The sequence below is a fragment of the Carex rostrata genome, chromosome 5, assembly GCF_964058835.1.
Source record: "Carex rostrata chromosome 5, lpCarRost1.2, whole genome shotgun sequence".
Lineage (NCBI taxonomy): Eukaryota > Viridiplantae > Streptophyta > Magnoliopsida > Poales > Cyperaceae > Carex > Carex rostrata.
In genome coordinates this window covers 12,235,257-12,261,783 of record NC_135922.1, presented here as the reverse complement: position 1 = coordinate 12,261,783, position 26,527 = coordinate 12,235,257, and the positions used below count along the sequence as shown (strand labels likewise).

General features: G+C 40.1%; 3 protein-coding genes across 3 annotated transcripts; all 3 read right to left on the bottom strand.

Moving 5' to 3' along the window:
• Nucleotides 1–1,911: 1,911 nt before the first annotated feature.
• On the bottom strand, nucleotides 1,912–3,179 carry LOC144554656 (uncharacterized). Its single transcript, XM_078302973.1, has 2 exons — nucleotides 2,805–3,179; nucleotides 1,912–2,609 (listed from the first exon to the last, which is right to left on the bottom strand). Exons 1-2 carry the CDS (start codon nucleotides 2,917–2,919, stop codon nucleotides 2,041–2,043), a joined length of 684 nt encoding a protein of 227 aa, XP_078159099.1. The 5' UTR covers nucleotides 2,920–3,179; the 3' UTR covers nucleotides 1,912–2,040.
• Nucleotides 3,180–18,193: 15,014 nt separating this feature from the next.
• Nucleotides 18,194–20,891, bottom strand: LOC144554298 (glucan endo-1,3-beta-glucosidase-like). The gene is made up of 3 exons (XM_078302621.1): nucleotides 20,714–20,891; nucleotides 20,231–20,498; nucleotides 18,194–19,041 (listed from the first exon to the last, which is right to left on the bottom strand). The coding sequence occupies exons 1-3, from the start codon at nucleotides 20,808–20,810 to the stop codon at nucleotides 18,375–18,377; spliced, it is 1,032 nt and encodes a 343-aa protein (XP_078158747.1). The 5' UTR covers nucleotides 20,811–20,891; the 3' UTR covers nucleotides 18,194–18,374.
• A 1,683-nt stretch (nucleotides 20,892–22,574) lies between these two features.
• Nucleotides 22,575–24,759, bottom strand: LOC144554279 (glucan endo-1,3-beta-glucosidase-like). The gene is made up of 3 exons (XM_078302607.1): nucleotides 24,614–24,759; nucleotides 24,005–24,263; nucleotides 22,575–23,406 (listed from the first exon to the last, which is right to left on the bottom strand). Exons 1-3 carry the CDS (start codon nucleotides 24,690–24,692, stop codon nucleotides 22,743–22,745), a joined length of 1,002 nt encoding a protein of 333 aa, XP_078158733.1. The 5' UTR covers nucleotides 24,693–24,759; the 3' UTR covers nucleotides 22,575–22,742.
• Between the last annotated feature and the right edge of the window lie 1,768 nt (nucleotides 24,760–26,527).

The following is a 26,527-nucleotide window of genomic DNA, read 5'->3' as shown; positions in this document are numbered from 1 at the left end:
AATAATTTCCACTCTACTTTCATATACACATCTATAAGAAACCAAAAATATGGATCCTTTCCACTTACGTAGAATTAACGATGATCATGATGAATATACAATCGTGATTACACCCCACATAGAGAGAAACTTGTTCGAGCCAACTCCTTGTCATACTTCAATTTTAACGAGGCTCATGTATGTCAATGAAGTTCTAGACGGTCATGAGTGTCGTTGTAGACGAGAATTTCGTATGGAGAGTTATGTCTTCCGAGCTTTAGTTAGATTATTAAAAGAGAAGCACTTACTTTCTGATGGATTGGTAAAGGTGGAAGAGCAAGTAGCAATGTTTTTGTACTCTCTTGCGAAGAATGCAAGCAATATATCGTAGTGTGCAAGAACGATTTCAACATTCAGGTGACACTGTGAGTCGTTATTTTAATAGTGTGTTGAATGCTATCAATCAACTGTCCTCCGAGATTATAATTCCACCTCCTTTACGTACACCTCAGTTTATTGCATCTCGTTCGGAGTTCTATCCTTACTTTAAGGTACTTTTATTTGAATTATTTTAAAATAATTTTGTTGTACATAGTAAAAATTAAAAAACCAATTAATAATATCAATCGTTACATGTGTAGGATTGCATCGGTGCTATTGATGGAACTCATATTCCAATAACCATTGAGGAAAAGAAGCAAGATCCTTTCCGAAATAGAAAACAAACATTATCACAAAATGTTATGGTTGTTTGTGATTTTGATCGTCGATTTACTTATGTAATGGCCGGATGGGAAGGATCAGCATCTGATGCAACTGTATTGAAGAGTGCACTGGATGATGGATTTACGGTACCACAAGGCAAATATTTTTTAGTTGATGCCGGTTATGCAAATACTCCAAAATTTCTTGCACCATATCGAGGTATCCGGTATCATGTGCGGGAGAAAGGTCTAGCAAATGAATGACCACGCAATTATAAAGAGCTTTTTAATCTTCGGCATGCAAAACTGAGAAATCATATTGAACGTATCATTGGCATATTAAAAATGCGATTTCCTATTTTAAAAGTAGCAACATATCATACAATAGATACACAAAGTAATTTTGTCCATGCAACATGTATTCTCCATAATTTCATTATTAATCACAATGGAGATACAAATTGGACTACAAATGCAACATATCATACCGTAGATCCAGGTGAAATTGTACATGTACCAGATGGGGATGAAGAGTATGGTGAAGATGTGCAGGTACTAAACAATCAGCGCCATGCAGGACATCAAACGAGAGAAGAAATTGCTATGCGTATGTGGAATGATTATGTTACATATAGAAGAAGTTTGGACTAATTAATATGTAGCATGTTTATTATATTATTATTTTATTTTTTATTTTTAATGTATCCTCTGTTTGGTTATGTTAGATTATCCATGTATCTTTTGTTTAATATTTAGCATGTTAAGATTATATTAAAAAAAAAATTGTAGTGCTCTCTAACGTTTTTAGTTGTTGGATAGTTCTTTCATTGTATCTTCTGTACCGAACTGATGCTTATATATTGGTATCGATCATGAATACTTTTTTTGAGAGCTGACCAAAATTCTAACTATATCAGTATTTAGTATTCACATAAGCCGATTTAAGCCATCTAAATATATCTATGGTATATTTGATAAAATGCCAACAAAATAGCCCTTGAAATAACCCCTTTGCAAAAAAAAACCAGTATGCAGCCATAACCCCCAATGAGGACAGAACAAAAAACCAAAATTTTCCTACAGTATTCACATATCTGACAACAGGCTCACAAGATAAAATCAATTTCATTTGATCACAAAGTACACTCTCAAGTTCTAAAATAAACTACAATATCATGAGTTCCAAAATATACACATGTGTTTCCAAAATATACATTAGTGCAATTATCTAAGTTCCAAAATATACACCTATGTTTCCAAAATATAACATCCATTTCATACCACTACACTAATATTTCACAAAAAGTTCAAACCTAAGTAACACCAATATTTCCAAAATAACACATAGCTAACCTTACTAATTAGACTTCCACAACTCAATCATCCTTTTAATCCATTCCGACCGACGTTCTTCGCTTACAGTTAGGAATGCCTCACGGGTCTCAGCCTTCTTAATGAACATATCACTTGCATTAACAAAGTCAAGCATGTCAAAATCCGGCAATTGTTCGTATGCCTCCATTGCAGCAGCAACTGAAAACTTGTCAGCACGCTCAACACTCTTGTTTGCATTCTTTTCCATGACAGCACAGTATTTAGCTAACTCTTCTCTCTTATATTCCAAGTAATTCTCATGAAATTCAGACATGACCTTTCTTTTCTTTTTCTGAATTGTCTTACTAGAAGACGAAACTCCAATCGAGCGAGGCGTGTGAACATTAGGTATTGCTTGGGTGGAGGACGGTCCTTGAGCTTGGGTATAGGTATGGTCAAATGTCTGCGTACCAAGGAAATCGTCATCAATCTCAAAATCATTTAAACCTCCTGGAGCAGGGATCGTCGGACTAGGAGAATTCATTTCAGCTTGATTCTCAGAATTTGCAAAATAGTTACTTCCACGACGATATGAACCATTCGCAATACATCCTGAAAATTTTATATCAAAAGCTAAAAATCAATTCAGCACGTTATATATGAGAATATGTAAAAAAAAAGTTCCATAGCCCATTCATAACACTCCCAATTAGTAAAAAAAAGTTCCTTCGGAAATCTACTTCTACAACATAATATGTAATTTTATTAATGAATGTATAACAACAATGTATTAAAAAATGCTCATACCAGAATATAAGTTGTGCAAGTCATCGTAGTATGGAAAACTTTTGTTATACCACCTTCTAGCCTCCTTATCTATTTGCAATATAGGAGCCCACACATCTTCGGGGGCATCAACCATTTTTCTCGTAGGGTCCCATCCAAAACCGCTTTGATCTCTCAATCGGTTCACAGTTTTGTATTGTTTCTTTAGAGTGCGTTCTTGTTCTTTAAGTTGCTTCACCGAGAAATTTGAATCTATAAATTTTTCTTTGAATCTTCATGTCATTTCATTCCATGCAACATTACTCCACGCATTTTGTAGACGTGAACCAGGTCTATTAAACTCCACAAGCAATTCAACTAAAAATGCCTTTTGCATCTCATTCCATGCAACTCTATTGTTGGCTTCATTCACATTACCTACAAATGGTAAAATTTATGCTGGTAAGTGATGTAATTTTAAAATTCACATTACCTACTATGGAGTCTATTATGCAAAAGAGTAAAGAAAGGCTCTCTGTCATGTCATGTCTTTAGCCTAACAAAAGGCTTTTTGTCTTGTATTTAGCCTAACAAAACAAATAAAAGGAAGTACAAGGATCTCCCTGCATAATTACTAGGCTGACAGGACAGTTGCAATAGAGATGATTTTGCAATATGACTTTGACTTTTTGATCTATAATTTTTGTAATAAAAGTTCTTCACAACATTTAAAAGTGTGTAATAAATAAAAATGACAAACCAGTTTGCTAAACAAGTCCTGTGGCAAAGTATCAGTCAATACAATGCCTTGTACCAGTGTAAAACAGCAAAGAAAATCAAAGTGAATCACTACTGCTATAAAAAATGACCAACTCAACTAGTTTCAGAAATTTGAACAGAAAAATATCCTACATTGGCAATATGACAAAATCAAGGTTATAATCAGATAGAGGATTCAAAAACACATAATCTGGACCAAAATTTTACATTTTTATGATTTTATAAACATTTGTTAAGGATTTCCAAAATTCACTTTTCAAAAATGCAAAAACTGTTATTTTATTGTTCTATTTACCAGTCTGCCCCTGCTTTCAGGTATCTGTTAGGCATAGTTGCAAAACTTCATAAATTATGAAACTTGTCCAAAATTTAATTTTGAAATTTGACAATCAAAAACATAATAAATAATGCAGCACCTTGTATAAAACTCAAAATAAAATATAAATAAATCTCCAAACAATCATGTAAAAAATCAAGTGAGTTCTTAAGATCTACCTAGATATAGCTATGAATTTAAATCATAGGGTCATTATTTGAAAAATTGATAGACAGTAGTAATAGAAGGACTGAAGCATAGTGTATCTAGTGATATGCATTACAAAAAGTGTGATATATTCTTAAAAAAGGATAATTTTTCAAGGCCCTGTGTTTGTTTTTCCTTTTCTCACCAAACATATAACTAACTAAAATTTTAAATTCACCAAAACATGCTAGTATGTCATGTTTCAATAGAATCGATCTCTACACAATAGATTGAACAATAACAAAGTATAATCAGTAACAACCACCTTCACCAAAGAATAACAAGAACACTGTAGGCTAAAGAGATCCTTTCTAGAGCTTAAAAATAATATCTTTATGGAATTCATGTGAAATAGAATGCAAGAATAGAAAGCATACGATTAATCCAGCAATACTTTGAAACCAGAAATTTGAACAGGTGGAAGAGATCAAATACAAAGATTCACTAAACCCATAAATTAACCTAATTGGGTACCAAATCAGTACTGTATCACTTATCAATGCAACATATGATAACTATATTGACTTATTTTTAAACGAATATGAAAATGTCATCCTTCGTGGACCTCAGTAAGGGGATAAAACTATTTTTAAAGGAATCCAGTAACAAAATCAAGACTGTGTCAAGAAACTTAAAACACAAATCGATTAACTAGTAAAACAACCTCACTAATCCGTGGAATCACAGGATCATATTCTATCAATAAGAACCTCCATCAGTTATTAGAACCGAAATTGGTGAATGTTATCACATTATTAGACCTATCATTTCGACTTGTTTCCATACGAAAAATCTATATTTTGAACCAACAAAGGGTACCTTTTACATTGAATATCCATAGAATGTGGTACTACTAAGTTTTGGTTCTTACTTTGCAGGAATCAGGCGAAATTGGGCAAAATCAGGCAATTGGTAGACTTCAGGAAGCTCTGATGCGACTCGCATTCACCTGGTGCGAGTCGCATCCAAGCCCAAAGCGACCTGCGATGCGACCCTCACTGCTCTCTCCTGAAGACCATCTGATGCGAGTCGCATCCACCTGATGCGAGTCGCATCAACTGTTGCCGCCCAGTTCAAATTAAATCTGACAAGCCCAAAGTCAACTCTGTTGCCTATATAAGGAGGTCCTATGCCAGAATTCGGGAGGCTTTTTCCCCCTCTACATTCCAGAACACAAAAAGAGCGAAGATCAAGAGAGAAGAAGGAGATTGGAGCTTGCTTGAAGAAGAGGAGAAGAAGAGAAGATTGCAAGATCCTCTCCAATCCACCTTGGATCTTCGAGCTCCATTATGATATGCCTATTCTCTCTCTCTTTCATGTTTACTTTTGTTATGCTTGAGTAGATCCCTGTTTCTTAGGGTTAAGATGTAATCTCCAAACCTTTTCTTTGAGTTGAATGATGTTTTGATCTAATGTTGAACTTGTGTGATTGTTGTTTGAGTATTCATTGTTTGCTTGATTGTGATTTCTTGATTGATTCTTGATTGTCTACTGTTAGATGTCTATAGCATCTCTTCTAGTAATTAGGCCTTGATGTATCTTGCAATTGTAATTGAGCACTTGAAGTAGATCTAAGATCAATAGTAACCGAGAGGTGAAATTTCTATTATCGAGAGGTTATAGATACTTCTAGTTAACCAGACAATCAATCTAGGTTAGATACCAGTAGGCGAGAGCCACAGGTCGAAGCCTCGCACAAGAAATCAACTTAGATACGAACTCATGTCAGCTCTGCTCGAGGGCCATGCGACCCGCATCAGAGATGATGCGAGTCGCATCACACAGGTCGCATCAGAGATGATGCGAGTTGTATGATAGGTCCAGAGAAGGAAAAGTTTGGAGATGAAGTCTGAAACCCTAAGAACACATTTTATAATTGATTCAAAACCAAATCTTTTAATCGCTTTCATTTACCTTTAATTGAATTGTCTTTTGAAATTTAGAAATTGAAACAAATCAAACCCAATTCTTCAAACTTCTAGTACCTAACTTGGATTTGTGAAAGTCTAGAATTGAGTTTAACCGTCCCTGAGGATCGATACCTTATTTTACTACACGGATAGGATTGTACACTTGCAATCCTAGACGTGAGTGGATTCAAGGTTTAAAACAAGTACAATTAGTTGTATTTGGAACTTTGTAAGCACACTCTGAGAAGCGAACAAGTTTTGGCGCCGTTGCCGGGGACGGCTATCAATTCCTTTCTAGATTTACACTTTTCTTAGTTAATCTAGATTTTAGTTTGTATCTTTTCTTTTGCTTTACTTCTTTATCACTAAAAAAAAAAAAACTGGCTTTCATCCCCCCTACTGCAGGTAAATACAAGCTGACTTACCAACTGAGGAGCAGAGGACCACTCTTCGACGAAACACCTCCAGAAGACACAGTCCCTGCTCAGACATCGACTGAAGCGACCCGCACAGAGGTTGACGCGACTCGCATCACAACCGAAGCGACTCGCATCACAACCGAAGCGACTCGCATCACAGAGACAATGTCAGAACATCCGAGCAGGGAGGACAGGGATGCAGAAAGAAATAGAGAGCGAGAAGACTTGACTGACCAGTCTGACGACGACATGGATGTCTTCATGCCAAGGACCTTGCGAGAGTTCAATGTACCAAGGGCTGGAGATGTGAGAGGTGCAATCCGGCTGCCGCGCATTCCAGGACAACAACCCAACTTCAATCCGGGAGTTGTCAACATGGTGCAGCAGAACACCTTTCATGGACTCGACCACGAAGACCCGCACTCTCATCTCCAAACATTCCTCGAGTGCATCACGACCATCAAAACCAACGGTGAGAATGCTGATTACACCAAGCTTGCTCTATTTCCTTTCACTCTTAGGGACAAAGCAAAGAAATGGTTAGGATCTTTACCTAGGGACTCAGTTTTGACTTGGAGGGAATTGTCCAAATTGTTTCTGACCAGATTTTTCCCTCATAAACGAACTGCCAAAGTAAGACATGACCTGACCAGCTTTAGTCAAATTTTTGATGAACCCCTGAATGAGGCATGGGAAAGGTTTAGAGAATTGCAATACTCTTGTCCACACCACGGTATACCGGACTGGCTCTTGATCCAAACGTTTTATGACGGCTTGAACGAAAGCACTCGTGCTTACGTCGACGCTGTTGCTGGAGGCGCGCTGATGTCAAGGGAGCCTTTAGAGGCTATGAACTTGATAGACAGCATGGCGCAGAACCAGCAATGGTCCGGCCGTGACAACTCACGACGACGAGGAGGCCAAGGAGGTAGCCAAGGAGGTGGCAAGTACGAGGTGGATCACATCACGGCTCTCACCGCTAAGATGGACGCCATGCAGAGAGCGATGGACAAGCTCAGCGTCAAAGCAGTTGAACAGCAACCCCAAGCATGCGTCATGTGTGGTGATGAGAGACATGCTTACGAGCAATGTCCATTGGTGCAAGCTGATGAGGAGAGCGAGCACGTCAATTCCATCAACAATGAACCTTCCTTTTTCCCAAAACCTCCCTTCAACCGATCCTACTCCAAGGATCCAATGGAACAACAGAATTGGAATAGGAATCAAAACAACCCTGCGCCTTTCAACAATGCTCCCAGGCCCCCTTTCACCAACCCCACCAACAACAATAACTCCTTCATCAATCCATCATCCGGCAGCAACTGGAACAATTCTTCTGGAGGAGGCAACAACAGAAACTTCTACCAGAACGCCTCCTTCCCCAATCAGAACAACCGAGCACCTCAAGCTGGCCCTTCCAGACCATATGTGCCTCCCTATGCGACGAACTTCACACACGAGCAAGGGAAGATGAACCAGATGATGTGGGAGCAAATGCAATCAATGGCAACTCAAATGGCCACCCAAAGCAAATTGTTGGAGCAACTGAGTCATATCGTCACTTCCAGCCAACCTCAACCTGGCAAACTGCCAGCGCAGCCAGAACCAAACCCCAGAGGAGAAGCTAAGGCGATCACACTGAGGAGTGGGACTCAGTACGATGAACCAGCTTTCCCAACTGATCAGATTCTAACCGATGCGACTGGCACCACCATTGATGCAACTGGCACCACCCCTGATGCGACTGGCATCAACTCTGATGCGACCTGCACCACCACAGTGCGACTCGCATCGACTCCAGAAGAACCTCTGGATGCGACTCGCATTGGTACAGTGCGACCCGCATCAAAGGAATCTGACAAGTCTGACAGAGAGAAAGGGAAAGGAGTTGAAAAACCTTACAGACCACCTGTACCCTTTCCCCGACGATTAGCTGAGAACAAGTTGAACGCACAATTCGCGAAATTCACTGAGGTGATCAAAGGCCTGCAAATCACGATCCCGTTCACCGATGCCTTGACTCAAATGCCCTCCTATGCCAAGTTCCTGAAAGATATTCTATCCAATAAGCGAAGCTTGGGGGGAAATGAAACGGTGAAGTTGACAGAACAATGCAGTGCCATTCTGAAGAACGACCTACCTCCCAAATTGGACGATCCAGGTAAGTTCTCCATTCCTTGCATCATAGGAAAGGCGACAATCAGGAAAGCTCTCTGCGATCTAGGAGCAAGCGTGAGTCTCATGCCACGCACGATCTACGAGCGAATGGGGGTAGGTGAGCTCAGACCAACGCGAATGTCATTACAACTAGCAGACTCCTCGGTACGACTACCACTTGGCATTGTGGAAGACGTACCAGTTCAAGTCGGTAAGTATTTCGTACCTGTCGATTTTGTTGTCATGGAGATGGAAGAGGATAAGGAAGTCCCCATCATTTTGGGACGACCTTTCCTCAGAACGGCAGGTGCAATCATCGACGTCTCTCAGGGAACGCTGACCATGAACTTTGGAGGAGAGAAAGTGTGTTTTCAAATCGACCGCGCCATGAAGTATCCTTCAACCGAATCTTGTTTCCGAGTAGATGTGATCGAAGAATGTTTAACGGATTTGGTAGAAGACTACCTTCTTGAGCGGACCAATGAGAGTATGAACGAGCACTTCGAATTTCTGTCTGAAATGCAAGTTGAAATAACGAATTCGGAAGTATGTGGAGCGGATGTGAAAGCAGCTGACTTTGGTGAGACTGGATGCGACCCGCATCAACCCCATGCGAGTCGCATCCCAAGGTCTGGAGAATTTGGAGCTAATGGAGGCGACTCAAGTACACCTGATGCGACTCGCAAGGAGCATGATGCGACTTGCATCAAAGCCCAGGCAGAGAAACCCACTCTTGAGCTCAAGCCTCTACCAGCCAACCTCAGGTACGAGTACCTTGGACCAGAACAATCTCTCCCCGTTATAGTAAACGCCGAATTGAATCCCGAACAAACCGCCAAGCTTTTGGAGAAATTGACACTTCATCGAGGGGCGATTGGGTATTCGATCAACGACTTGAAGGGGATCAGCCCGTCCATCTGCTCACACCGAATCTTCTTGGAGGATGATCACAAGCCATCTGTTGAGCACCAAAGACGGCTCAATCCGAACCTGAAAGAGGTAGTCAAGAAAGAAATTCTCAAGCTTCTAGACGCCGGTATTATATACCCTATCTCTAACAGTAGATGGGTGAGCCCAGTCCACGTGGTGCCAAAGAAAGGAGGGGCAACGGTGGTGAGAAATGCGAAGAATGAACTGGTCCAAACCCGTGTGGTGACGGGACATCGCATGTGCATCGACTACAGGAAGCTGAACGCAGCCACACGCAAGGACCATTTCCCTCTGCCATTCGTTGACCAACTCCTCGAACGACTTGCAGATCACTCCTATTTCTGCTATCTGGATGGTTACTCTGGTTTCTTCCAGATACCGATTCACCCACAAGACCAAGAAATGACCACTTTTACCTGTCCCTACGGTACGTACGCGTACCGTAGGATGCCATTTGGTCTGTGCAATGCACCAGCAACCTTTCAAAGAGCCATGATGGCCATCTTTTCAGACTTCATTGAGAAAGAGGTTGAAATTTTTATGGATGACTTCTCGGTGTATGGAACATGCTTCGACACTTGTCTGACCAACCTGTGCAAGATCTTGCAGAGATGTGAGGAAGTCCATCTCATTCTGAACTGGGAGAAATGCCACTTCATGGTCCAGTCAGGAGTCGTCCTTGGACATGTCGTGACCTCAAAAGGCATCGAAGTCGACAAGGCCAAGATCGAAGTGATCGAGAAACTAGAGATTCCGACGAGCGTCAAAAGAGTTCGAAGCTTTCTTGGACATGCTGGATTCTACCGTCGGTTCATCAAGGATTTTTCCAAGATTGCTAAGCCATTGACCAATCTGCTCATCAAGGAGTCTGACTTTGTCTTCACTGAAGAATGCGTCAAATCTTTTCACAGCTTGAAGGAGTCTCTCATCTCAGCACCTATCCTGCAACCACCTGACTGGTCTCTTCCCTTTGAGATCATGTGCGATGCGAGCGACTACGCAGTAGGAGCTGTTCTTGGGCAGAGGAAGGGATCGATGCCATGTGCCATCTACTACGCTAGCAAGGTGCTAGACCCTGCCCAGATGAATTACACGACTACCGAGAAAGAACTTCTTGCTGTTGTGTTTGCTCTTGACAAGTTCAGGTCGTATCTGGTTGGTTCGAAGATCATCATCTACACCGACCATGCCGCGCTCAGGTACTTGTTGAAAAAGCAGGACGCAAAGCCTCGACTGATAAGATGGATTCTTCTCCTGCAAGAATTCGATCTTGAAATCAGAGACAAGAAAGGGGTCGAAAACACCGTAGCCGACCATCTCTCCAGACTCCGTTTGGATGACGAGAGTTCTGCCGACTTGCCAATCGATGATTCCTTTCCCGACGAGCAGCTCTTCTCCGCTTCAACTCTGGCTCACCTTGATGCGACTCGCATGGAGTGTCTTGCGACTCGCATCCTTCATGATGAGACTCGCATGGGAGTCAATGCGACCCGCTTGAGTAGGTATCCAGACCCTTGGTATGCAGACATGGCCAATTACCTTGCCTCTGGGATCCTCCCAAACGCCATGACTTACCAGCAGAGGAAAAAGCTAAAATCTGACGCAAAATTCTATTTCTGGGACGATCCCTTTCTTTTCAAGTTAGGGATCGACAGCCTCCTCCGACGCTGTGTACCACATGAAGAGACACGTTCCATTCTCGATCACTGCCATTCATCCGCCTATGGCGGACATGCCTCGTTCTCCAAAACGGCCGCCAAGGTTTTACAATGTGGTTTCTTCTGGCCATCTATCTTTAAGGATGCGAAAACCTTGGTGATGTCATGTGACAAGTGTCAACGCACTGGGAACATCACTAATCGCAATGAGATGCCTCTCAACTCCATTCTTGAGGTCGAAGTCTTCGACGTGTGGGGCATAGATTTCATGGGACCATTTCCAGCTTCATGTGGAAATGAGTACATTCTAGTTGCGGTTGACTACGTTTCAAAATGGGTCGAGGCAGTGGCCTGTCGAAGAGCTGACTCAGGCGCGGTGAAGCGATTATTCAATGATGTCATCTTTCCTCGCTTTGGAGTGCCAAGAGCTGTCATCAGCGATGGAGGGAAGCATTTCATAAACCGTCAATTCAACAATCTCCTGCAGCGACATGGAGTGACGCACAAGGTCTCCACCTCTTACCATCCTCAGTCGAACGGCCAAGCTGAAATCTCCAACAGGGAAATCAAATCTATCTTGGAGAAGACCGTGGCAAGAACAAGGAAGGATTGGTCTTTGAAATTGAGTGACGCGCTCTGGGCCTACCGTACAGCATTCAAAACACCGATTGGGATGAGCCCTTTCAAGCTGGTGTATGGAAAGCCGTGTCATCTGCCAGTTGAGATTGAGCACAAAGCGTTCTGGGCCACTCGTGCTATCAACATGGACTTGTTAGCAGCTGGAGAGAAGCGTATCCTCGATTTGCACGAATTGGAAGAGATGCGTCAGCACTCATACGAGAATGCGAGGATCTACAAAGACAAAACCAAACGAATTCATGACAAGCGCATCATGTCTCGCGACTTCAAGGAAGGCGATCTGGTCCTCTTGTTCAATTCCAGGTTACGACTCTTTCCTGGGAAATTGAAAACCAGATGGTCAGGTCCGTTTGTGGTACGAAGGGTGCACCATTTCGGCGCAATTGAAATTGGGAATGACACATGTGGGGATTTCAAAGTGAACGGTCAGCGTCTCAAGCACTATGTGGCAGATCATGATTATCAGGAGCGGGTTGTTCAAGACCTCTCTGATCCCGTCTCACCGGAGGATTAGCACAAAGAAGGTCGAGCTTGAGACCTGAAACAAGCGCTTCTTGGGAGGCAACCCAAGCCTTTTCAGTTTACTTTTAGTTAGATTAGTTAGCTATTTTTCCTTTCTACCGAAAAGAATTACCAACTTCCACTTGATGCGACTCGCATCATCTCCGATGCGACTTGCATCACTCGATGCGACTCGCATCCCACATGATGCGACTCGCATCAATGCGAACAGACACAGCATCAGAAGGGGTGCGCCCAAACGACGCGAGTCTCACCATATAACCCTCACCCGCACCTCTCCTGTTCCTTTCTTCTTCCTCTGCCCAGCGAACCCCACCTCTCCTGTTCCTCGTTCTTCTTCGTTGCGACTCGAATCAACTCCGTGCGAGCCTCAACCGACCCCTCAACCCAAAACCCTAGCCTCTCCCTTCTCCATCCGCCGGCCTTCACCTCCTCTCCATCGATCACACCCATCTCCATCTCTCCCTGCCGAAACCTCCTTCTCACTTCCCTTTTCTCCATTGCCACGATCACAACCCTCTCATTCTCTCTTCTTCCACCTCTGCTAGATCACCTCTGCCGCCAGATACCAGACAGTGCGACTCGCATCGCTACCCAGTGCGACTCGCATCGCTTACAAGGCGACTCGCATCAACAGTCAGGCGACTCGCATCACAGCCATCATGAGTGATCCAGAATCACCCATGAACCGCGAGCTCCGATCCAAGCGCAACCAAGAGCGCCGACAACGCGAGCTTCGCCGACAGAGGGATCTCCGTATCCAACAGGGGATACCGGACCCTACTCCCTCTCCTTCAGAGTCTGAGGACCAAGACTGGTCTCAGCTAGGCGCCAGTTCAGCTCGCACCAGTGGTAACTCCTCTCATTCTTCTTCTTCTCATTCTTCTCAGTCTTCCTATCACCCTTCTCCCGCACAGGCAGGGGCTGGGTTGGGCACTATAGAGTACAACTCTGATGACTCTGACCCCATCTCGGGTAGGGAAACCCCCCGAGCAGCAGACTACCCAGCCCCTCACTTCACTCTCTCCAGCCATGGTATGCTGGAACGCTTTCTCTACCTCAGGCAGCGCACTTATGAGAACACTCGCCGAGTCGATTTCGACACTTTGGATGCCTTTGGGGTTCGCGAGGAATTCCTTCGTCTCACTGGAAGGATCGGGTTCACTCCTTCCTTCTGGGCAATCGAGCGTAACTGTTACACCGAGCTTACCCTCGAGTTCCTCTCCTCTCTCAAGCTGCGTCAGGATGTGCATGGCAACTACTACATCAAGTTCCAGATGCTCAACCAGACGCACCGGCTCACTCTGGTCCGACTCCGTGAGTGGTTCGGATTTGACAGCGACCCCGATACTGATTCCCTTGACCATCGCGTGGGGTTCGACAAGGCTCATTTCTGGCGTCTGATCACTGGGATGATGAGTGCCACCAGTGCCCAGTACCGCAGCATTGCCATCCCTCACCCGGTACTGCGGTGCATCCAGCGCACCATCGGCTGCTCTATCTTCGCACGCGGAGAGACTGCAGCCCGAGTCAATGAGGAGGACCTTTGCCTTATGGACCACATGCTCCGTCCTGAGGCTGAGTTGGTGCGACCGGACCTGATGTTGTTCATGGTCCGTCACTGGGTGGATCTCCAGCGCAACACGAAGGTGGGTGGCGCTGTCCGCATTGGCGCCTATGTCACCCTGATCGCTGATCGGCTGGGCATCTCCACCGCAGGCCTCACTCTCTCCACTGGCCATCTCACCCTGGATGCCAGGGCCTACGAGCGGGCCACTTTTCTCAAGATTGAGCGCGGTGGTGCTGGCCACCGTTCTCGGTATTTCTGGACCTTGAAGGGTCATGGCTCGCATTTGATGCCCCTCCGCCTTGCACCCCTGTCTTTCGATGACGAGAGCACCTGGTTTTTCACCGAGCCCCTGCCAGACATGCCAGCACCACCTTCTCCTCCTATGCAGCACCACTCTCCCGCCCATGTTGATGTGCCCATGCCAGATGTCCATCTCTCTCCTGCCCACCCTTACACTTCTCCTATGCCCTTTCCTGATTCCACATTTCAGGCAGGCACATCCACCTTCCAGGCAGGCCCATCTCCCTATCATGCTGGCCCCTCCACTTCTTATGCTGGTCCTTCCTATCCACCACCAGTTCCCTCACCCACTATCCAGGATATCTACAGCCTCGTCTATGACATGAGGTCTGAGCAGGGTGCCATTCTCTACGACTTACAGCGCAGAGTGGGTGACATTGAGGATGTTCTGCGCGATTGGAGGTTCGACCCCTCCGATGACTGAGCAGGTTTGTTTTTCTTCTCCCCTTCCTTTTGCTTTATCCTAGAGTCTTGAAGCATTGAGGACAATGCTCAGACTAAGCTTGGGGGGGTGACTTTAGGATTTTTAGGATTTATTCGTTCTTACTTAGACCATGTTTACTTGTTTATTGCATTTTTAGGTAGGAATTTGTGTGATTGTGTAAATTGGAAACTTTTTGAATAATTGTTGGTGTTGATCAGGATGACCCTAGGAGATTCGAACTATCCCATAATTGACCAACAAACTGATGAGGACGAATGTTTTGACCATTTGTAATGATGAAAACTTGAAATGTATTGAGAAACTCATTTAGAAATTGACTTGTGCCTTCTCAAATAGGGAAATGGGGGTTATTGATAAAGAAAGTTTGGGATATCATTTGGTATGAATGAATATCAAAGGATGTGTGTATTCATGATATGTGCAAAAGAATAAAAATATAATAATAGATGGAGAAACCAAGAGTACTGGCAATAAGTCATTTTTAGGGCGCCTTTGAGCTCATCTCCTAAATAAAAAAAAAATATAAAAAAAAAGAGAGAAGAAACGAAAAGACGGAGAACATAAGAGTACTGGCAATAAGTCCTTTTAGGGCGCCTTTGAGCTCGTCTCCCACTTAGAAAAAAAAAAAAAAAAAATTTTGCACATATCAACACGCGAAGTCTGCAACTTTCTGACCTAAGCTTGTTCCAAGCTTGGGGGGGTTAAAAAGGGAAAATCTCCACAAATGAGGACAATAGTTAAATAGATAAATGATAACTTGATTGATTAGAGTGCTCAGCTTTACAAGTATTCAAATATTTCAGAATTTGAAGTTTGGTTGGTCGATTTGTGTGGAGAATCAAGGTTAATTAGGAAAGTCCAAGTTATACCAACATGATTTTTAAAGTTCCCAATTGAAACAACTCATATAAATTCTTGCATTTAGGAAATTTGCATTTAGAGTCCAAACCGGTACCAATTTTTAGATTTCTGCTTGAGGACAAGCAAAGGTTAAGCTTGGGGGAATTTGTTATCACATTATTAGACCTATCATTTCGACTTGTTTCCATACGAAAAATCTATATTTTGAACCAACAAAGGGTACCTTTTACATTGAATATCCATAGAATGTGGTACTGCTAAGTTTTGGTTCTTACTTTGCAGGAATCAGGCGAAATTGGGCAAAATCAGGCAATTGGTAGACTTCAGGAAGCTCTGATGCGACTCGCATTCACCTGGTGCGAGTCGCATCCAAGCCCAAAGCGACCTGCGATGCGACCCTCACTGCTCTCTCCTGAAGACCATCTGATGCGAGTCGCATCCACCTGATGCGAGTCGCATCAACTGTTGCCGCCCAGTTCAAATTAAATCTGACAAGCCCAAAGTCAACTCTGTTGCCTATATAAGGAGGTCCTATGCCAGAATTCGGGAGGCTTTTTCCCCCTCTACATTCCAGAACACAAAAAGAGCGAAGATCAAGAGAGAAGAAGGAGATTGGAGCTTGCTTGAAGAAGAGGAGAAGAAGAGAAGATTGCAAGATCCTCTCCAATCCACCTTGGATCTTCGAGCTCCATTATGATCTGCCTATTCTCTCTCTCTTTCATGTTTACTTTTGTTATGCTTGAGTAGATCCCTGTTTCTTAGGGTTAAGATGTAATCTCCAAACCTTTTCTTTGAGTTGAATGATGTTTTGATCTAATGTTGAACTTGTGTGATTGTTGTTTGAGTATTCATTGTTTGCTTGATTGTGATTTCTTGATTGATTCTTGATTGTCTACTGTTAGATGTCTATAGCATCTCTTCTAGTAATTAGGCCTTGATGTATCTTGCAATTGTAATTGAGCACTTGAAGTAGATCTAAGATCAATAGTAACCGAGAGGTGAAATTTCTATTATCGAGAGGTTATAGATACTTCTAGTTAACCAGACAATCAATCTAGGTTAGATACCAGTAGGCGAGAGCCACAGGTCGAAGCCTCGCACAAGAAATCAACTTAGATACGAACTCATGTCAGCTCTGCTCGAGGGCCATGCGACCCGCATCAGAGATGATGCGAGTCGCATCACACAGGTCGCATCAGAGATGATGCGAGTTGTATGATAGGTCCAGAGAAGGAAAAGTTTGGAGATGAAGTCTGAAACCCTAAGAACACATTTTATAATTGATTCAAAACCAAATCTTTTAATCGCTTTCATTTACCTTTAATTGAATTGTCTTTTGAAATTTAGAAATTGAAACAAATCAAACCCAATTCTTCAAACTTCTAGTACCTAACTTGGATTTGTGAAAGTCTAGAATTGAGTTTAACCGTCCCTGAGGATCGATACCTTATTTTACTACACGGATAGGATTGTACACTTGCAATCCTAGACGTGAGTGGATTCAAGGTTTAAAACAAGTACAATTAGTTGTATTTGGAACTTTGTAAGCACACTCTGAGAAGCGAACAGTGAACATTTGTACCTTCTCTTGCCATGGTCGAAGCGATATCGATGCTAGAAGCTCTTCCGTTCGAGTTTTCTTCACATCGGCTTCTTTCTCCCACTTCCGCTCGAGTTTCCCGCGCAACTATTCTGTCTCCCGCTAAAATGAACTTTGGAAAAGCTTTTGACACTCGAGAGAGAGAGTATATAAGCAGCGCGCCGTACAATTTGGGAAAACGAAAATTGAGTCCAAGTGAATTTTGTTTTTCCCACCAATTTGAACGTAGACGGGAAAAATCGGAGGAAAATTGATGGGTGGTTTTGGGAGAAAAAGTGGCTGCCGAACACCTCAGGGAAATATTAAGGGATCCCATTCCATTTCCCGTAAAAAAAGTTCTACCGAACAGGCCCTAAATGTTATTAGAGAAATCCTGCAAGATGCATAGGAACACAACATAAGTACGTATAGTTAACTTTGAGATTTTGATGAAGCCATGAAAGGTTGGTGGGTAAATATTTAGGTGGGCAGTTTCGGTTGTTCCGGACTAATTGCAATCAATATCGGCCGAGACTGATGGCTGGAATGCAATGGGCCTAATATGGCCTGAATTGGGCTGCGATTACATGGTATATTTTTTCTAATGAAATAAATTTGAGGCCTTTAACTTGGTTAACATTTAATAACTTGATTTCTGTTGTTGTCTTGACATCAAATAATTCGGCCCATGATTTCATCTCATTCCGATCATTATACGCAATTTCAGTTATAAATGCACTGAGATCTTTAATATTCGTGTCAAGTTTTCAAGATTCGTGCATGTTAAAACTGACGGCTGGGATTTCTCATTTTATATGATAGGGAACTCTATTGGATATATCTTCTTGTGTGTTCGGATTATAATTTATTGAACTCTATTGGATATGCATCTATGGGTCCGGATCACCCTAAAGTAACTTAAAATTTGAGTTTAGATCTAGACCGTTCAATCAAAATTCAGATCAATCTGTTGGAGATAGGATTTACTGGACTCTTTAATTTTTGTGCAAATTACTTTTGAGTTACTTTTGGGGATCCGAATTCCTCTCCATGCATGTCTTTCATCAAATCTCAAATGCAAGTAAAACTAATTAAACAGACATCTATACGGGTATATCTGTGGAATAATCGACCAATATTAATTATAAATACTATATCATTTATTAGACAAAAAGGATAAAAAAAACAAATACATTATATATGTGTCACCTAATCATATCAAAGAACCCAATAAATTACTAATACATGAATAGACAACACCTAAGCAATCACTAGCTTCCTCTTGTTCCATCAAGCAAAGAAATATATCCCATTAATTTCTAGGTATTACTAAAGTCAACAGTGTAAACAGGAGACTCATCAGGATAAAACAGTCCAAAATTCCTCTCAACCTCATCACCTGTCTTCAAATTCTCCATGAACATAGCAAAAATATAGGTCTCCAAATTCCCCGGCCTCTTCGGTGTACCGATAGCGGCATGAGTAATCAAATTCTGATTGTATATTTGTGCATTTTCCACTGTTGTGTTGACACCACCATATGACGGCCAGCCACTTTCCGAAACTACAACACTAACATTAGAGTATCCGGCCTTCTCCATTGCATAATATACCGAATCAACCATGGCATCAAAGAGATTCTGATACTCGTATTCTTGGTCATAAACCACTGTATTGGGGGCAGTGAACAATGCAAAATCCAATGGAATAGAGCCACTGTATGCGTAACTAAAATAGGGGTAAATGTTTACGAGAAGTGGACCTCCGGTGTTGGCTAGGAACTGAGTAATGGGACCTATGTAGGAGACTGCGAATACGGAATTTGACGGAGGTGAAGTATTTGAAAGTACGTCGAATCTCACTGATGTCGTGACCTTGATTTGATCTTGGAGGCCGGCCGATAAAATCCCATTGTGGATGTTGGTCATTGCTGGCAGTATGTTACTGGCATAGTCTCCCATAATCTCATTACCAACCGCAATGTACCTGTTAATTGATTAATTGATTGATGAAGTTAATAAGCATTAATGTAACATAATTGAACTATTGATGAGACAGAGAGAGGTAAGAAATTGTCCCTAAAATTGATATAATACTATACACTTTGGCACCATATATACATCATCATATAGCTTAATTTATAATGAAAGCATTTTTGGAGGAGATGAAATGTCAATTCTAGATATGTTTATACATCAATTGTTCTTCTCAACTTTGTAATAGCTGCAATATATACACGCTCATGCTAAGTTCAAGAGCTCAAGTCAAGTCTATCAAGTAATAATTCTATGATATAATCTAGCTATATATATTTAAGCACCATAATTACATCCATGCTAGAGATTATTTGCAATAATTAATTTGTAATAATTGGTATTCTCTAGATTCTTTACTAGCTTGAAAATCATATAATTATATTGAAGATGTTATTTACAAACTTTGACCCTCATCTTAATTATATTGAAGAAAAAATTACTAGTACCTCTTTTGTATCAATTTATCATATATATGTTACAAAAATAAAGTTATGAACGTGTGCTAATAATTCATATCCGACATAGTTACAAAAAAATATAGAAAAATAAAATAATGTTTAACACCTTAACTAGAAATTTAAATATATTCTTGGCACATTTAGAAATCAATTTCGAATTGTGCAACACCTATATAATAGTAAAGTTATTAAAATATTAGTGATAAAGTTCTGATAAATTTGAATGTTTAAGAAATAACAGCCTGACCAGATAAAACTTCAAAATTCAAAATAAAATTATTATAAGTTCTTTTAGTAGTGCAGCCTATAGCGGAGAACTATTTCACCCAAGGCATAAGAAACGTATATATAGAACAATTACACAGGTATAGAAAAATATCAAAAATAATATATCTTTTAACAATTTTATGCAGTTTTGTATCTTTTATCAAAATGTTACAAGGGGCTATTTAGAACATATTGATCTTAACCGCTAGTAAGCAATTATATATTTATATATATATATATATATACACACACACACACCGAAGTAACTTGAACCATGTTATAATTAGCAATTGATGCAAACAAAAACATATATAACTGAAACCAATAATATATGTACTTAATTAACCACTAAATGATGATATACTTAATTAATTAGCCACCAGTAACCAATCAATTAAAGTTTGGTAACAATACTTGAATGCGACGCCATCATATGCCACAATGTTGTTCTGGACCCAGTTGGCCGCAGCAGAAGCATTATAAGCAAATGATTCGAGATCTTCATTCGGCACGCCTACCGTGAGGCTAATGTTGCTGCCTTTGAGAGCGTTAAGGACGTCGCTGTTGGGGTTGTATAACCTCATGTCACTGATGCCGTTGGATTGGTAGAGACTGATTACATCACTGGGCTCCGGGAGGTTGTCGCCAAGTAACCCGTAGCACACACCAATCGATTCCACACCTGCAAAATAAACTCGTTTTATTGTCATTCTAAATAAAAATAGAAGTTGTACGCCATACTTGTTTTCTCGCATTTCCATCTCTCTTCTTAATTTCTCTTCTTCCAATATATGCATACACAGATACATATTAAAGAATATTGCCTGCATAAACAAAATACATATATATGCTGTGTTTTATAGAGAGACAGAGAAAGATCTAGAAAGAGAGAGATACTTGTAACGGTAGATATGATAACTCCAATAAGTAGTGCAAGCGCAACCTTGGCCAAAGCATATTTCTGTGCCATACTCTTTGTATTGAGAATAAACATATAATTTGCACTCGCTCAGTTTGTACAAAGCAAAGGCATGCAAAGCATGTATATATAGAGAGAGCATCAACCCAGCAAATGTTCCCAAGACGTAGTTTGACCTAGTCTTCCTCTTGTCCTGTTCAATATAATAAACAAAATTATATAACAGTTTCAAATTTAGTCCACTTAATTAACCTGACAATTGGTGCTGAGTTGCACACGCAAGTGCAAGTTGATCATTGACACCTGTTATTTATTGACCATATCCGTGATTTTAGCATCAACCCATTATGGTTTGATGGAAACAGACTTGTTAAAGTAGGTTTCAATTTTCTAACGCTGTCAGTATCTATGAAATTTAATAACTTTTTGTGGGTCATGCTATTCAATGGGACGCGGTAATTAGAAAGAGAGGTGCATGAAAATGATATACCATTAGTTGTGAAAGATATTGTTATGCTATATTTCGCAAAGATTTTGTGTTCATGTCAAACACGTAACTTTCTATATCCTACAGCATGTTCAGGTGCCTAACACAAAATTATATTTTATATATAAAATCAGAATTTATTAGCCCAGCCCCTCTAACACGCACAAAAAAAAAAAAGTACCACAAGAAGTCAGATACTTGGAACGAAAAATTAATGGGCCTTAAATTAGCCCTTTTGCATTCATTAAACTCAATTTGCAAGCAATATAATTAATCCATGAATTGGCCCAATTAATCTTCTTAAAGGTACGTACAGAGGGAAAGGAGGCACTTGAGAAAAAAAATTAGCCTATAACTAGCTATATTATTATCTATTTGCTTGTCTTCAAGTTAAATATAAGTTGATAATTATTGGGTTATTTCGAACTATTTAGTCCAGACGCTATATGCTAAGCTGAAATCTCTTGGAGGCCTTATTAGGATAAAAATAAATTGGCTTCCGGCCTTGAGCACAAAGATGTCTGTTAATGGAAATTGAGCATGTGATTCAATCATCTCAGCACTTCTCTAGAAATAGAATATATATGAACAAGTGCTCTCCACTTGTGTGCCATGATCACCCTTCAAACAAAAATGGCACGGTATACAGCACATGAACTTGCTTGGTCATAGCACTTAGTCATGTAACCACTTTTGTTAAGATTACACTCGGTTCCAGCATAACTTGAGAATCAAGCCGAATCCTCTAAAAGATCTATATCTACTCAAAAGAAAGAAAAAATAAATTCCAAGATATCAATTATATCTAGTGAAATATGCAATATATAGTATTTGATTATTTGTCATTAATTCTAAGAATTGGTTTCCATATTTAGCATGATATACAAAATATTTCTGAATTGATAAATAGACATATAAGAGCCGTGTAATTCATACAAGGAAGAAAAAAAGAAATAAAAAAAATCTGAGAGGGAAGGGAGATTCATAGGAATCTTGTGTTCTTGAGTTCTTTAGTTGTTATATTAATTTTGACAACTTTTAATTAATATTATTTTTTTACAACTTTTAATATTTTTGAAATTTTTTCTGAATTTTTTCCCTTAAACAAATTGAAATTAAAAAAAAAAGTACTTAAATGTGATTAAACATGACTAAAATTATTAGTCGCAACATGTGTGGTCACGATATGACTAAATTATCGTGACTATTTCAGCAAACTTGATCACGATACGGCTTGTGAAAATTTAACTTGATCACAGCACGACACATGGTCCAAACCACACCACGTCATGTGATCCAAGTTACAGCACAACATAAACTTTTATGTTTTATCATAGGCATAGGTACGCAAATTGCAACAAAAATATCCAAATTTTATTAACTTCCTCCGCAAGAATAAAACATGCATGCTTGCGTGAACTTATTGAATTATTACATAGAATTGGGATCAAGTATATATTTTGTGTGTACCCATCAACAGCATATATAGTACTCTGTGGCTCTTACGAATCGTAATATTCTCAGTTGAAGTTAATGGGGTACACTGGCGATTGGTCAGGATAGAACAGGCCCCAGTTCTGCTCTACTCCCGCCGCCTTCTGATTTTCATTAAACATTGCAAAGATGTAAGTCTCCAAGGCTGTTGGTCTCTTAGGTGTGCCTTTACCGACATGATTAATCAAATTCTGGTTGTATGTCTGTGCATTACCCACAGTTGTGTCGGTCCCACCAGCAGATGGCCAACCACTCTCTGAAATAACAAGACCAACATTTGATCCTCCAACCTTCTCCATTGCCGAGTAAAGCGCATCCACCTGTGCATCAAAGAGATTCTGATAATTGTTCGATCCATCTGTCACCACGGTGCCAGGTGAGGTGAACAATGCATAGTCAAGGCTGATCTGTGCTGTGTTGCCGGCATAAGTGAAGTACGTGTATATATTTGCCAGGAGGGGGGCATTTATTGATGCAAGGTACTGAACTATGGATGTCATGTATGAAGCATCCGAAGAGAATTCACCCGCTGAAGGAGGGTATGAGGTACCCATTACACCATAGGAGACCGAAGTCGAGACCTGGATTGAGTTAAGGCCGGCAGAGGAGAGCGAGTTGTGCATGTTCTGCATTGCTGGGAGGATATTTGACACGTCACCACCGCTTACCTCATTGCCTACTGCAATGTATCTGTTAAAGGAACATCAATTTTATTGTGATTTGTGTTATGTTACAAGCAAATAAGTTATATGAATTGTTGGCTAATATTAAATACTAATAAGAGTGAGGCTATATGGTGATATCCATAGCACGGATTGGTCCATACTATGGATCAATATGTTCAATTTCGAAGTTCAAATAGTCAATTTGTATTGCTCAACATGATCTTGATACGAAAATATACTTGCAGACTAAACTTTAAATATTTTTAGAATTTTTTTTACTATTTTTTTATACATATAAAATCACTACTTTTTAATGGTCTTTTAGATCAAGAGATTTTCTATCTATCTAAAGAAATTGAAAATTTTTGATATACAAGTACATTTCCAAATGGAGATCATATTATGAATAGTTCAGATTGACTGTTTGATCTTTCAAAATAGAGATATTGATCCCTAGTATAGACCAAGCCATGCCACGCAAGTAGTACCATAGCCTCACTCTTACTAATAATATATCCTGGGGAATAAATTTTAGGATTTTCTTCTAGGATTTTGCACTGAACTTGTAGTAAAAAAACTCAGATCATTATTTCAAATGGAAAAAAAAATACTCGGATCCATACTTGATAGAGACATCAGGGTAATAGGGTTTGACATTGTTGTTCACCCAGTTGTCAGCAGCTGAAGAGCTCGAAGCATCAGAGAGGCTGACATCCATGATGAGATTGATATTGGTACCTCTGAGTGCAGTCAGAGTGGCACTGTCGGCGCCGTATATACGCATTCCAGTGATGCCTTTGGACTGGTACAGCTTCACCACATCAGCTTGTGAAGGAAGGTTGTTACCATTCAACCCGTAGCATACGCCTATTGATTGCGCACCTGCCAAAGGAAGACGTACATACGTACTTTTCAATAGGTTTCTTATTACATGCATTCATTAATTTATTGGCTTGGTGGACCAACTGTGGTAATTGAGGAATTAAAGGATCTGTTTGGTTGATTCTTAAAACTAAAATGGACATTCACGTGTGATGTACAAGGATTTGGAATATCTAGCTAGTAACCGATTCCATAGGCATTAAGTATCTTAAAGGCTAAAGCTTTCTACAACCTAAATATTCAATCAATAAGAGCTATCTTATGATGGTATATGCTCTCTAGCAAGTTTAAACAGAACAAGATGTTTATTGTGTGTGTGAACAAAAGAGATAGAAAGAAAGGAGAGATACTTCTGGGGTAGCTAGCAAGGATGCTAACAAGCAATGTGAGTACCGCCACCATGGAAAGAGCATGTGATCTATGTGCCATGGAGAAGATGCAATAAGCTTACTCTTATTCAACTATTTTAGTTTCTTAAAAGGAAATCAGTTCGAAACTTTTCATGGATGATCAATGCATACGAACTCCTTATATAGACAACGCCAGAAAGAGCAAAAATAATTTATTCTATATCCATATATTTCAATGCTTGACTAACAGAGTTCAAGTCAATTCTTAGTTAGCACATCCAGCGCCAATTAAGGTTTGGAAGCATTGTCAATTTGCAATCTCCAACTGTCTCGTGGATCCTCTGCAAACACTAGTTTCCTGTAACCTCGGTATCACTTCATCAAATTTTGTTTGCACTAGATGATTACAATTCTGATGATGGAGCCATCTCGGTTCAATGCTACATCAGACCACTTTAAGTTAATGCTACATTGACGAAGATTTCGACACACATGTATATATGATGGGGTCAAATAACAGAGTATCAATTTTGAAGATGTCATAGTTTATATATAATAATTATGTGTACAATTTAAAAAGCAACAATTTTAAAAAATTCTAAATAAATAGTAATAAATTTTCAAAAAAATATAAAATTTGGTCTCCAAATACATTTTAATATGGACATCATGTTGAACGGTTTGGATCGACTATTTGAATTTTTGTCAAGATGTGTCATCATAAAATGATGTAATTGGATCTCTCCTTATGTTATTATGTGTACATATTCTTTTGTCATAATAAATGCATATTTATCCAAATAACAAAAAGGCAGGGCAGTGGCAACACCTAAGTTCAATTTATCTATTGTTCATCAAGTTCTTTCAAATATTTAGGTTGATATGCATTACAATTTGTTCATGGTCATACATGATCTAGTACAGAAAAACAACTACCGGTCTACTCCGTATATCGCGGTGAAATTAATGAAAAAATGCAAAATTAATCAAAATCTAGACGGCGACCTCCTACATACAAGCGAGGTCAATCCCTGTGCCTATTAACAGTAAAGCGACTGAGACGAGGAATGAGGAAGGAAAATAGAAAGTATATCATAATATTATATAAGTCTTCAGCTGGAAGTGATGGCAGGGACATAATAAATTTAAAGATGACATGAAGATAAATTCTTTATATCTGTCCCGGTGCCTATTAACAGTAAAATGTTTTAGAGATTGTACCAATAACTCCGTTTTACAGGTCAATTCCTGTGCCTAACTTCCATTAGACCTCACCCAAATCACCTAGACTAGTAACAATCAGATAACAAACTTCATGTTGCAATAGGAAAGGGCATAATTAATTGATAATATATTGACAATACTATGTTAATTATTAGGAGCTATATTTAATTGGTTATTTAATTATGCTGGTCAATTATTAATGCATACACATTATAGGTTGTACAGCTCCACATTTAGATGCAATCAATAGGAATTTTAATTGTGTAGCTTAAGTTCTACATTAGTTACATGTATAGAATTTTGATATGCACAATATGACATCTGTATGCAAAGGCCCAACCACCAGTCTAGCCCATCTATCACGGTTGGACCTTAATTTTGTGACTCCTATATACTTGACCTTAGGTTTTGTCTATAATTTTCTCTCCATAGTGGACCACTTATATAGTACGTGTATATGATGGAATTCCATACATCAAAACAAACTTGTCTGTTACGTCGATCAATAAAAAATTCAATATTTTTTGACGGTTTTTGACCACCGAATTAGAAATTGACCTCGTGCAAAAAGGGTATAGTTGTTGGGATAAACTCAGCAATACTGTACTGCTTTGTGCCATAATTATTTTAAAGAGAGAAGAATATTTTTCTGAATAGAAACAACGCTTTATTTCCTTTCTCTCTTACTCA

Coding starts and splice junctions, on each gene's coding strand:
- LOC144554656 (XM_078302973.1), bottom strand. CDS start 2,919: ATGGTTGATGCCCCCGAAGATGTGTGGGCTCCTATATTGCAAATAGAT. Junction 2,610..2,804: donor CTTGCACAACTTATATTCTG/GTATGAGCATTT, acceptor TAAAATTTTCAG/GATGTATTGCGAATGGTTCA.
- LOC144554279 (XM_078302607.1), bottom strand. CDS start 24,692: ATGGCACATAGATCACATGCTCTTTCCATGGTGGCGGTACTCACATTG. Junction 24,264..24,613: donor CCTTGCTAGCTACCCCAGAA/GTATCTCTCCTT, acceptor TTCCTTTGGCAG/GTGCGCAATCAATAGGCGTA. Junction 23,407..24,004: donor TACCCTGATGTCTCTATCAA/GTATGGATCCGA, acceptor TTCCTTTAACAG/ATACATTGCAGTAGGCAATG.
- LOC144554298 (XM_078302621.1), bottom strand. CDS start 20,810: ATGTTTATTCTCAATACAAAGAGTATGGCACAGAAATATGCTTTGGCC. Junction 20,499..20,713: donor TATCATATCTACCGTTACAA/GTATCTCTCTCT, acceptor TTTATTTTGCAG/GTGTGGAATCGATTGGTGTG. Junction 19,042..20,230: donor TATGATGGCGTCGCATTCAA/GTATTGTTACCA, acceptor ATCAATTAACAG/GTACATTGCGGTTGGTAATG.